The 13,771-nt window shown below is 38.4% G+C and overlaps 1 protein-coding gene across 1 annotated transcript in view; it reads right to left on the bottom strand.

The window, feature by feature from the left end:
- The window catches only part of EXOC5 (exocyst complex component 5), a 30,260-nt gene that overhangs the window by 3,890 nt on the left and 12,599 nt on the right, over positions 1–13,771 (bottom strand). Inside the window, exons 5-15 of the mRNA XM_063399616.1 lie at positions 10,185–10,249; positions 9,713–9,741; positions 9,457–9,566; positions 8,926–8,970; positions 8,677–8,817; positions 7,499–7,581; positions 6,842–7,051; positions 5,522–5,669; positions 3,342–3,450; positions 2,535–2,655; positions 2,033–2,119 (exon numbers count right to left, since the gene is read on the bottom strand). Of these exons, the coding sequence (XP_063255686.1) occupies positions 2,033–2,119; positions 2,535–2,655; positions 3,342–3,450; positions 5,522–5,669; positions 6,842–7,051; positions 7,499–7,581; positions 8,677–8,817; positions 8,926–8,970; positions 9,457–9,566; positions 9,713–9,741; positions 10,185–10,249 (1,148 nt within the window). The remainder of the gene's footprint in view (positions 1–2,032; positions 2,120–2,534; positions 2,656–3,341; positions 3,451–5,521; positions 5,670–6,841; positions 7,052–7,498; positions 7,582–8,676; positions 8,818–8,925; positions 8,971–9,456; positions 9,567–9,712; positions 9,742–10,184; positions 10,250–13,771) is intronic.

The raw sequence follows: 13,771 nt of genomic DNA, 5'->3' as shown, positions 1-13,771 counted from the left end.
TTTATGAAATCAGTTAGAGAAAGGAGCATCAGCCAAAAAAAAAAAAAAAACTTAAAAACTCTTTCCTCTTAGTTCAGCTGTCATGCTGCTTTTAAAGGGGACACATTAATTGTGAGGTAATCCATTCAAATCCAGCTCTTCAGAGAAATTGCATAGCATCCTTCAACACACAGAGAATCCAAAGGAGACATTCCAAGGAGTTTAGCAGAATTAGATCACATTGCATATTAGACAGAGGCAAGCATCAGAAAACACTTGGAAAATGAAGGAAGAGTGAGAGGGAAGAAGAAACTTCTTCCTTTGCCAGAGCTTGGTATTTCTCTTGTTCCCAGAAATCTAATGGGGTTTTACAGTATGAGTTATTTCTCTTTTATAGGATTTATCTGTTCAGAACATTATCTAAGGTCAGGGCCTTGCTTTCCTTTGAGTCCAAAGCAAAGGTCAAGCAGCAAAGCAGGCGACAGAGGCTGCAAACCTCTCCCATTATCCACCTTGGCCAGGAACATCCCCCTGGCTCTCTTCTCTTCTCCTCCCCTTTCCTTCATCCCCCTCATCCTCCCAACCATCCCAAAGAGAACATTCCAGGCCTTGAAGGATTCATGCTGGGGTGGGGTGAAGAATATACATATGCAGAGAGGGAACAAACTCCTCTTTTCCCTATGCATAGAGCTCAGGCTTGTATCTCAGATTTACTTCACTCCACAGTCCACATACCACCAGAAATTTAAAGAAATAATATCTTGCATTCTCCTCAATTTCCATTGGAATAAATACTCCCAGAAGGCTGTTTACACAAAATGCATACTGAGAGAAAGCCAGTTAAACTAATTCCGTTTGGCTAATAAATGACTAATACTGAGGTAGATAATTGCTGGGAATGGTTTTCGAGAAGCTGCACTTGGACTTTTCCAGATTGGATAAAGCTGAAACCATCAATGTTTCAAAAATTTGCTTTATTTTTTAAACTCATTTTTTTAAGCAAGACAATCAATTCTCAACAGCATCAGTGGCACCACAAAGCAGCATGAAACAGCCCCACAAACACATTTTACATGCAATGTTCATCTCAAAACTAATCTCTCTTTATGATGTGCTGAAACACAATTTTTTTGAATTCCTCACCCACAAACCATTGAATGTACTGTCTCCTAAGTCTTTAAAAGATGAATTATTTAACATAAACAGATATAAACCATTGTAATACTGATGAATGACCTGTATCTGTCTAGATCTGAGCTCGTGGCCTCAGTGCTTCAAGTATTTCCAACTTTGTGTTTAAACCTCTAAGTTCACCTGCAGCAGGAGCAGCTAAAATCTCAATTGCCACCTTACATCCCCTATTTCCACCTTTCTCCTTGCACTTGCAGAAAATAATACACCAAATCAAAAGTAGGGCATCACACAACAGCTCCATTTCCTAATATTAAGCTCGTTAGTTTATTATTTTCCTCTGCTGCAAAACAGCTGAATTTTAATTTGCAATTTTTACAGCTATCCCCTCATTTTTATTCTGAGAAATAGAAAAAAGATTAAATGAGTCACAACCTCAAAGCAAGTCAATGTCAGAATCAAAATTATTCCAGGTCTCCAGACTTCCACGACTCGGTCTAATCCATAGCACTGCACAGATACCAGCAAATCATTTAACCTATTTTTGTCAAACCTTGCTCCTAATGGAAATCCTGCAAGTGTTTAACCTATTTCAATCATCATTTCTCCCTCTTTCAAAGCAGAAAAACACCATTTTGAGACAATAAGGCAACAGTGAATTATTGCACTCTTTCAACATAAGCAAAATCCTTTAACATCCTTCCAGAAGGATTTATGGGTCAGAAATCTGCCATGGAAAACATCACCCCCTAACCACATAAAATCTAAATTTCCTAGGCCAAATAATGTATGTTGATCTGTTTAAAAAGAATGGAAAATATCAATTTTGAGTTCAGGAATAATTAATGCTTAAAAGGCCAGTTAACATATTTCACAAAGGTGTGGTTTAAAAGATTAAGAGAAAGTTTTAATCTCTACTTGCCTATCAATGCCCATATCCAGCTTCACTTCCATTTGTTCTATGATATCCTTTTTCTTCTGAAGGCATTCAGATAATTTAGGAGAAGAACTGCAACAGTATAGAAGATGTGTGACAGTGTTAAAATATGAAAATGATTTTGTCTGCTGGGTTTGCTGCTTCCAACAGGATCTAGTGAAGATTTCCCACCCCAGCAGGAAAAGGGCACAGCCACAAACCCCCTTGGGAACCACCTGGAATGCAGCAGCAAAATCTCCAAGGAGCAACGTGTCTTTCCTTCCTATCAATATTCCTGGAGCTCACCATCTCCCATTTCTTTCCAAAGGAATCAATTTGTTTAAATTTCCCTTCTTCCCCCTCCCACAAGAGTATTTTTCACAATACCAAGTTGAACTACTCCAAGCACAAACTCTTCTTAACAGAGATGAGAAATAAAAAAAAAAATTGCTTTCTTCACCAAAAAAAAAAAAAGGCCAGAGGAAATGTTATCAAAACAAAGGTTCACCTGATCAGTGGCATCAGATGATCATTGAACTGCTTGTCAAATAAATGGAAAATAGTATTGGCCTGGTGGACAACATCCAAGAAATAAAGATTTGCGTTCTTTGAATCAGAAGAGGGAATGCCTAAAGCAAAGAAGGCTTCATTAGAATTGTAACGATATGCAGTTCTTATAATTAGCATGATGACTTTTTAAATATGCAGATTTCTTCCATGAATGCTTAAATCACAGGCTTAGAGTTTCAAAAATTTACCACGGTGCCATATATAGAATTCTCCTCCTAGCTCATATTGGTAACAAGCATAAGCACAGAAATATCCTACTGATCACATTTTTGAATAAAACAGAGCAGTTGATTTAAAAACTTCAGAATGTGAGTCTGATGCTGTCTTACAAGACAGACAGGTTCTCACTGTCTTAAGAAGATTTTAACTTCTTTAAACAAGCAGTTTTCTTATTTACTCTCACTCTGAGCACACAAATATACAAACAAGCAGGAATTCCTATAAACATTAAGATTCAATACAAAAATATTCTCTTGTTATGACACAGAATGCAGAGGTAGGGAATGCTGATGTCCCAAATTCTGTGATAAAAATGTTTCTAAAGACACAAGCACATTTCCATCTGTGCATCGATTCCCCAAATGAAAGTTACACTTCAGAAGCCATTAAATGTCGACCCCCAAAGACACAAACCAGATTTAATTTACCCAACACATCCTGAACAAGGCCAATCAATAAGGCACAGCAAAGATCATGTGCACAGAAAGGCCAAGGAGATGAAATGCTCAGGAAATACTGTACTCACCAGCAAGGCCTGTTTCTAATGCGTAATCGATGTGTTCAGTACACAAGAACTCTACAAGCAGAGAAAAAATTCTGAAAGCATTCTTGGGTAAGTCAGAGGGATCAGAGAGCTTTAAAGAAAAAGAAGAAAAATATCCTAAAGGTCAGTTCTACATGGATTTGAAAGTTTATTGGATATTGCATAGGGGATAAGCTTAAAATGTAACAAGTATTCCAGAATAATTGGAATTTTACTTGAAATGAAAAGTATCCATACAGAGAATTATTCAGAAACAGCCTATAATCTCAATACACCCTTCAGCATTTACAGATAAACTGAAGCTGCCACAAGATGCTACAATAAACAAAAGCATTAACAGTTTCTAATAATAATGAGAGTAACAATAAAAAGATATTAATTAATAGTCCTCACAACAGTTTTCCAGATGCAGTCTCAAGGACTACCTAACCTGCATGCCACTGGATGCTGGGAAAACGCATACAGAAGAGATTACTCTATGCATACCCTGTATTTTTATTCTTTTAATACTCTCCTGGCACTGGCCACAGCCAGAAGCAGGACACTGGGTTAGCTGGACCTCCAGTTTGTGCTCTTTTATCCCTGGAGCAAAAATAATGCAGCTGAACCTGGGCTACATTTAGCACAGTTCAGCTGGAGTCAATGGAGCATGAACACTTTTATTAAGTGCAGCAATGCCCACGTTTACACTCAGCATCTGGACTTTGATGAGCTGTAAGCAACGTGGGATTTCGGACAGCAACCTGTCAGTAAATCCCTTTTCTAAAGAAAAACGTGACAGGGCTTTTGTACCTAGGAAAAACAGCTTTGGTTCCTAAGGAATTAGGTGAAGACTTTTATAAAGCTTGGAGGAAGAAAGATTACTGCTCCAACCCCAGGTAATTTACACAACACTCACCAAACATTTCTGCTGTGTTTTGCCCCCAAAAACTCAAAACCCCAACAACAGAGACTCCCAAACAGTGAAATGTTTCAATATATGGCTACATCAGAACTATCAATTTATTGTTCCTAAAGCAGTCACAGCTGGCAGAACCCTGCACACATCTGCTATGTGACATAAATACCACAATTAGTTGGCCAGGGACTAGCTTATCTTTTGCACAGTGAATTGCTTTGACCACAAACCCCCTAAATTCTAAAACCCTAATTTTGGAAATCTCCTTACGCGCCAAGATCCATTAGGGATTCCACTCAAATACAATTATTTTAAAATCATTTATATTAAATCTGATCCCAACAGAAAGGCAGAAACAAAAGGTTGTGCACATGTGGAAAAAAAACCAGTTTATATCATGAATTTAACAACTGCTTCTAGCAACTACGACATTGAGAAAAATAATGATCTACCTGCTTGCCCTACAGTCACTGATTTTCCTCCTGAGGAAGGTGATGATCCCAAGGGTGTGCAGGTAACAGTCCTGTGTCTGTACCCTGTTCTGTCTTTGGCCCCATTAAGTTTATTAAATATTAAAACATCTAAATATCTGAAGTTTTTCTGCCCTGAGCTCACTGAGAATGTTAAAGGAATTAAAATTTCCTAGAAATCAGTGTGTTTAGCTAATAAAAAAAAAATCACATTTAAGTCTGCAATTAAATTTCAAGGGTTTTAATTTACACCAAGTACCAGACAAAGATGATTGACAGGCAGTAAAACTAGCAATTTAATCAGAAGTAAAATACCTTTTTTACGTTAGACTGCAGCATTTAAAGAACTGTAGACTGTTACCAAGGTAAATAATGTTTAAGACTATTCCTCTCAGCATTTTATTGGTGATCACTCACTAATGTATGAAGAAATTACACTTGAGGCAGGAAAACAACTGTTGAACTATTCAGTGTATTTTTAAAACAGGAAAAGAAAACCACACTAAAGGTTTCTCAGGTTTTGGGTCTAATTTAGCAAGAAAAGCAATGTGGCCAGTAAGTTCCCCACTTCCTCCAAAACCAGCCAGCATTAATACTCACAAATTACAACTAGATCCACATGGAAAACCAAACCCTCAGCCTCCACTGTGGCTCCATTTCCATGAAAAACACAAGAGACAATTTAAAGATGTCCTTTCCTCTTCCTATCACACCTCAACCAAAAACTTAAGCTTGAGACTTAATCTCCCACACAAACTGATACCACTAAGGGAGATCACAGGAAGCAAACTTACCCTGTGACATCTTTCAAAAGCTTGTTTGGTTTCTTGCAAAAGGTTCACCACCACATCTTGTGACAGGAAAGTTTCCCCATGTGTGTCAATGCTTGGCCCCAGGGGGAGGTTTGTTCGTTGCCTTAGTCTCTCTTTGAGGTCTTGAATACTGGAACAAAGACAGACCCCAAGAAGATTTCACCAGGTGGAAGTTTTGGTACTCAAACTCAACAACAATTTAGGATCTTTTAGTTGTTAACTCAAAAAACAGGACCCAAGACACAGTTTAGGATTTGCAAGCATTAAGACAAGTCTTGCAAGCTTTAAAAAACAAAAATTGCCAGTAAATGCAAAACTATCACCTCTGATTCCATGGTAACTGTGTTGTGGAGTGGCACATTCACACATGGGAGCAGCTATTCCCTTTGTGGGATGAGGGATTTCACTGGAATCCTACAGCACTTCTGCTCTGTGGACAAATTTAGCCTCCTTCCACTCTGCCACACTGCACTTTCCAAACACTAATGAGAGCTTCCTATCTCATCCACACCCACAAATCCTCTCATCCTCAGCCATTATCTCAGCAGTCCTTTATTTAGTCAAGCATGCTTCGACACATTTCCATGCATAAAACAACCCATACAGTTACACACTACAATAAATTTAATTTTCCCCAAGAAAATTAAATTTTCATCTTTGCTTTTTTTTTTTAATTACTTCACTGCTGCTTTTTCCATATTATTCCTCGCTCCTGACACACTAAACCCAGCAGCTCTTTCAAAGGTGCAGCAGCCTTAGCACCTCTGCTTCACTCAAGTTTTAATACTTCCTATCCCACTTCTCACTACTCCTTCATTAGTTTTTCTACCCTGAGGATAATGAAGTCTTGTTTTACCTTTCTCTAAGTCCATTGCATCTTCTGGGCTCACTAAGAGCTTTCTCACTGACATTGCTATGGTCTTTTCCCCTTCCTAGGTCTTGGGAGGGGACCACAAGACCTGGGCAGGTGAAAAAAAATGTATGCTTTTAGATACACACATATACATGCTTTAGGTACCTTAGTTTTGCTTCAGTCCTTTTGTGGATCTGGGTCCTAAGTTGAAACATAGGTTTAACTGGTATTTTTCATTTCCAGCATGTACAAATACCATGCACTGAGTACATTTCACATGTACTGAGAGCAACACACTTTTGAGCAGAACATTAAGTGAAAGCAAATTATCAAAAGCTGTAGGTCTTTGGCAGTTCATCACTGTGCATCTGACACGGCAAATACAGCCTTTCTCCCCTCACCACCTCCCTTCCACTTCCAAATTACCAAATTTCCCCAAAGGAACTTACCCTCCAGTGCCAATGGACCTCTTCTGGTGGTTTTTGGAATCATAATAGCGCTGCAGAATCATAGCACTCCTACTTTTCAAATAGCCAATTTCCACCTCAATGTAATTCTCCAAGTAGGAAATGAAAATGGCCTTGATAAGCTTAGACAAGAAAGTCTGCTTATCAGTACCCAAGTTAAATTCCATCAATTTGCTTGACAGATTAGTGGTTCTTTATGCAAAAGAAACAAAGAAGGGAAGGGGAGGAAAAGGTTGAACGTGGATGAATTACAGCATTACATGTTTGTAAAGTACACAGCACAACAGAACCCTGATGGTGATTAAGACTCGGAGCAGTTTTGCATTTAAGTAAAGAATTTCACGTAATTCAGGTTTAATTACACACAGCACCACTGCAATCAAGTTGCCAGTGAGATAGGGAGGACTGGCTTTTGCACAGTTTTAAAATTACTCTTGAAGATCACCATAATACCCATTGAAAATAATAATGGCCATTTTAAATTTTCCTTAGGAAACCCATCACTGTAAAGGTTAATAGACATAAAAAAAATTTGGCTTTTATGAGAGGTTTACATTTTTGGCTTCTTTTCCTTGACAAGAAATCTGTTTATTTTCCAATAGCTTCAATCCAATAATTTTATCATTGAGATATAAATACCTTGTATATAGATCATAGAGATTGTTAAGATACTGTTCTGCATCTGATTTCCTGTGTTCCTCCAGCTGGTCCTTCACATAACTCTGCAAAATTTGGTACATCTGTTAGAAGATAACTGACAACCACCTGTCATACTCACTGCCTCCTAGATTATATAGAATTTCCTGCAAAGTGCAGATCTTACTTAAAGGAAATTCATCTCTCCTTTGTTTTTAAACCTCTAACTCCTGCATTATGCACAGAGAGAGTTAAATGCACCTGTAGAAGAAAGTGATTTAATAATACAGAACAGTAATGTGTGAAGCAAAAACAAAAGACAGATGGCTTTGAAAATATGTCTGACCAACTAACACAAAACCCCCTCAATTTAGGAATTAAAAGCACCAGAGGCCTCAGGGCATTTCTGCATTTCTGCAGTTGACAACAGGCAAAGGAGATGGTTACATATTTGCTTATCATAATACATACACAAAGCAGATACAAGCTTAGAGCCTTCTCATCATTGAATATTTGGACAAAAATACTATTTGTCATAAAATACTAATTCAAAGCTGACACACAAAATTGGGGTTGAAACACAGGCTCAATCTCTACACTGTGAGAATAACATCTACAGGAAAATTGCCTTTAGCAAGGAAAGCCATGCTGTTGACTTTAAGAACTTAAGTGAGTGTATTTGCAGGATGAAAAACTTAGTATTTTCAATTATTCTAGATTTTCATAAATATTGCATTAGCTGCAAGACAGTATTCCCAACATAAATTATTTTCACTTATACAAGGCTAACCTCACACATGACACCCAAATCCAAGAATGAGCAAATTAAAGATATGAAATGTAGAAGTTCTTTTCCTGACATATTCTTGGTAGGGGGCATGGAGAAGAAATCAAACTCGTATATGACATCTCATGAATTACCCAATGAACACAGCAATTCCCTAACAATTTTACATATTGAGTTTGAGTATTTGCAGTCACCCTGCACTCAGAGCACAAACAGATTTATTTGATATGGGCTTGATTATCTGTCTGAATTGTTACAGAGCAATGAGTTCATTTTACACCCTCATATGAAGATTACAAATACTGTAAATGCTCATTAACTGCTATAACTAGATAAAACATTTTTTTATTAAGAGGTTCCTCAATGAACTTCCATGTGTTAAAATTTGAAATACCTGAAGTTTAACTTCAAAGATATTCTGAATGAGTTTGGCTAGCACCGTCTCTGGATTGCTGAAGATTTCTCCCACTTGCTTATTCACTCTCTGGCAGAGAATGGCTGCATCTTCAAAGACATCATTCCTCAGGAATGCACCCTAGAGATTGAGAAGCACCTTTTAGAATATATTTACAACAACCTATAGGACTAAATAAGTCAATAATGTAATATAAATAAAGAAATGATGTAAAACAAACTGTGTTACCTCTTGACACTGTTTTATGTACACATCAACACAGTGGGAATAGCCCTGTGGAAGGAGCAAAACAACTCAGGGTTAGAGCAGGTTGTTCACGCTTTCAGTGCAAAATGAAATCAAGGAAATACAATACCTGTGAAAAAGTTACTTAAAAAAAAAACCCAAACAGAATTCATTCAAAGCACAGACTTTCCCAAACCCATTTTTGTTATACATCTAACATAACTCCACTTACCACCACTCTACATGGATCTGTACCTCAAGTTTCAACATTCTTTCTCAAGCATGAAAGTCAGGTCACACCCATGCAAGAAGAGATTATCTCAGAAAGTTCTGCACTGATGCTGCCCCCAATCCCCCTCATCTGCCTCCTTTATTCCCCTGCACTTGATTTCAGATTGAACACCTCAGTCCTGAAGTGACACATTATCTGACATGAGGGATGTGCCCACGCAAATACAGTCACTCAAAACAGGCACTTATTGTACCGTGGGTCGGTTTTATTCACGTATTTAAATTAAACCCCTCAGTTTTTACCTTAAAGTGAAGCAAAACTGCTGCTACTTCTCTCATTCTGGAGATTTCTCCTCTGCGCTGAGCACTGGTAAACTCTTGAATTAACTGGCACTCTAAATCGTGGTACTTACCTGGAGAGAAAAGGGGATAACAACAAAAATCCATCAAGCTACGTAATTCAGGCAAAAACTGTAATACTGACAGTATTGCTTACTTCTTTAATCATCTTTAACAATTCAAATACAGCAATATGGATTGAACTGGATAGATAACTTACTTGCTATCTTTGATTTTACTTCAGAAAACCTGTTAACAACAAAAAAAAAATAGCACGATTAAATTCAAATCCACATCACATGAGAAATCACAGGCATCCTGGATCATGAACAGCAGGCACTCTGCTTAAAAATGAAAACATGCAGCACAAAGACGACAGAAAAGTTCCCCGCTTTATATCCCTAAAAACCTACAAGCATCTAATTCAAATCTAGCATTAAGTCAGCAAAGCAAAATTATCCCATTAAAAGTCTGTTAAGCAGTTTAGGATGTGTATGTAAAGATGATCCTACAACACGAGTGCCTGAACACAAATTTGAGAATAGAGGAGAGAGAAATAAGCACACAATCCAGCTCAAAAGCTCCGTGAATCACTAAGCACAGCACCAAAAGGGCAGACAAGGGAGGCATCAGGAAAGCCACAGCTGTGCAAAGATTTTCTCTCTTAAAAAGATGTTCAGATAGATTTTTACCTGTCAAAAGGCAGTTCCTGTGCAATCAAATGCAATTTCTGAATAATATCAGCTGCCTCTTTAATCTGGTGAGAGGAAAACATGATAGAGTCATTAGAGAAGGTCTGATTTGGGGCTGCTCCTTTCCTCCCCCTGCACTGTCCAATTTTCATACACAAAGTTCCTATCTCTAAAGCTGGTTGAGTTGACATACCCGTGGAAAAGATCAGCCCCTTCAAGTTCCCATATGTACTTTTAAGATGCTTAAGGTATTTTTTTCTTTAACATAAAGTAATATAGGTCAAAATATGATGAAAAGTCACATTACATGTTCTCATTGGGGATGTCTGTGGAGGTGTGTGAGCTGTCTGGACAAAGAGCTCACACCAAAAAAAAGCCTTGACCATGCTTGGAATGCAGAGGGGAGAAAAGGGAAAAAGGGGAACAAAGCAGAGCATTCTTCCAAAGAAGGAGAAATGTAGGAGGTACTAGAAATTACAAACTCTGAAGTCTAAAGCAAAAATCAAGATGGGAGTCAGGTAATTATACAGCTACAAAATAAGAATAGCTGCATGAATACAAAAGTTCATAAATAGGTAACACAGCATGCAAACCTGTGCTCTGCTCAGCAGCAGAACCCTTCTGGGCAGCAGAACCTGTTATCAATTATTCTTCCACCACCAGTCAGCACAGGAAGTGCTCAGTGACTGCTTCGTTAGGCTGAATGAAATTACACAAAACACAAATTTCAAAGTGTGGGGAAGGCAGCTGGTTGCAACTGAACCCGAGTGGATTTAATCAGTGCTGACTGGGCCAAAGCTGACATAGCTGGAGCACATCTGATGAGGAGCTGCTGAGGGAGCTGGGAAGGGGCTCAGCCTGGAGAAAAGGAGGCTCAGGGGGACCTTGTGGCTCTGCACAGCTCCTGACAGGAGGGGACAGCCGGGGGAAATCAGGCTCTGCTCCCAGGAACAGGGACAGGACAAGAGGAAAAAGCCTCAAGTTGTCCCAGGGGAGGTTTATATTCATGTTAGGCAAAAATCCTTCATGGAAGGGGTTGTCACTGGCACAGCTGCCCAGGGCAGTGGTGGAGCCCCCATCCCTGGAGGGATTTAAAAGCTGTGTGGATGTGGCACTTGGGGATATGGGTTAGTGGTGGCCTTGGCAGTGCTGGGGGAATGGTTGGATTTGAGGGTCTCAGAGATCTCTTGCAACCTGAACTATTTGATGACTAAAAGCTTTATAAGCTGACACAATGGAGAACATGGAGAATATGCAGTTTATCCTGTTCTTCCAATTACTGATGATCCAGGGAACTGAAGTGAGAGGGAAGGAAGTAATGAAATCCTATTCTGCCACCACTTAGAGCAGGCTGGATTAAAACTTCTCAAGAATAGAAGCAGACACACAGGTAAGAATAGAGAGCACAGGCATCACACCAGGCTGGTTGTTCAGCAAAAATAGGGGCACTCAAAGTGTATCCATTCTGACTATTAAGAGCAGCTTATGTTTTGAACTGTCAGCTTACAATAGCCTCTTAAGGCAGAAGCTGCTACACTCCTCAAATAAATCCAATGAAAGAGCAGTTATTTCTATTAGCTTGCAGCAACATTAATACCTAACAACTGGGATCAATAGAATTGTCTATATACGAGCAGTTATTCACCAAAGCTACAAAATCAGAACAAACAAAAAAAAACCAACCAAGAAACCCCACAAACACGACATTTTCTTTGTCTCCTTTTCACACAATAGCTTTAACTAACTTAGATTTTATTGAATTCGGGACTTTTTCTATGCACAAGAGAAGCCATGACAAATCAATTCTCCATGGTTTCTGCTTAAACCCGGACATCTTTAATTTTCAATTGAATCAGGCTTCTGTAAACCATTAAAACCAATATAAATACCAATTCTGCAAAATACAACTTAAAGGCTATAATGTATATGGGAAAAAACAGCTGAAAAATCATGGAGAAATAATGGCAAGGGAGAATCTTAACACAAAACATGCACAAGAGAAAAGGCATAATGAAATAATATTAAGTACAGAACATAAACAGAGAAATAGACACAAGAAAAATAGTAAACATATTAAGCAGGACAATGTTGTTGCATGATAATTTTGACAGTTTAATTGTCTTGAATGGAATGATTTGCTCACTTCAAGATTCTTCAGTACAGGAGAAAGACTGATTAGCTGGCAGCACAAGGGAAATCATAAGGATTCAGAGGATGAAGACACAATGCACAGAAAGGGACAAAGCCAGCAAGGAAAACTTTCACAGAGGTAAGTCTGAAATTGCTCAGTATGACTGCAAGAAAGTGGGAGCCAACAAATGGAGTGTAGGGAAAGAAAGGAATCCAACAGATTTTAAGAACACACACTATTGAGAAAAGTAACAATTAGACCATAACTGTACCATGTTCTTTTTTGTGCCTCTCCTTTCACAGTATCCCCTCAATGTCTCAAAAGAAAAGTCCACACTTGTGAGGCCTGGCAGAGCACAAAAAATCATAACATCCCCCATAACATTATCTAAAACCCCCATCAGTTTGAAGATCAGAAGACACTGACAAAGCACTAAAGTCTCACATTTAAGAATATTTGTTACCATCTCATACTTTAGAAGTATTTTTACTACAAAGATGCATTAAGATGTAACAGCTCCTGTCTGGGCAGGTTCTTTTACAAACACTTCTTCAAGTTATTGTTTAAACTAGGAGGTAAAAAGTTAAAGAATCCACCTGGCTGAAATTAGCCTCAGTAAAATAATTTGTATCCACAAAATCTTGTGTTCCCACACGCTCTCCCTGCGGACTGACACAAGAGTCAAGGTCTTTACATTTGTTTTCCTCCAGATTTGATAACTATCTTATTATTCTTTGAGGTGTACAGAGATTCATTTGTTTACAAATTTCCAGGTCTACTCTATTTATCTACCAAATTTTTCTGGTCCTCCAACAGAATGTATCATTAAACTTTAATTTACAAATGAATTCTTTGATCCTCTTGAGCAGACAACACATCATTCTCTAACTTATGTTTTCTTATTCACCATGCTGCCACTAAATATTTGTAAAATGCATGTTTTATTACTCCTTAGGAAAAAAGAAAAGAAAAAATTTATGCAGCTCTGGGAAAGGCTGTCCAGAGAAGAACTTCCAGTATGCTGAAACCTTTCTGTTTCCCTTGGAAATCAGGGAAGTTTTTCTCTGCTCCCTCTTGAATTAGGGCAAGCAATCAACTGGTAATTACCATGTATCCACAGACCATGAATCCAAAGTCACTGTGCAAGTGACTCCTCGAGAATACAACTACATAAAATGATTAGCTTTTCATTTCCCTGAGAGATACCTCCAGCTCAGTGGGGAGGGGGTGACTATTAACCTGTCCTCAGGTCTTCCATGAGCTGCATTTCAAGCACATATATTTTTTTTGCTGAATGTGCAAATCAAGTTTTTGCTGTTTCCACATATTATAATTCCTGACTACAGCCATACCACTGCACAGAATTTAAGGAGGGAAGGAAGATTCTTCAGGATATATCACACAAAAAAACCCCTCAACAAACCCAAACCAACAACTTTACTTAAACTGCATTGGG

The sequence above is a fragment of the Prinia subflava genome, chromosome 5 (assembly GCF_021018805.1).
Source record: "Prinia subflava isolate CZ2003 ecotype Zambia chromosome 5, Cam_Psub_1.2, whole genome shotgun sequence".
In the NCBI taxonomy this organism is placed as follows: Eukaryota; Metazoa; Chordata; class Aves; order Passeriformes; family Cisticolidae; genus Prinia; species Prinia subflava.
The sequence above is the reverse complement of the archived record's forward strand: the minus strand, read 5'-3'. Positions and strand labels throughout refer to the sequence as shown.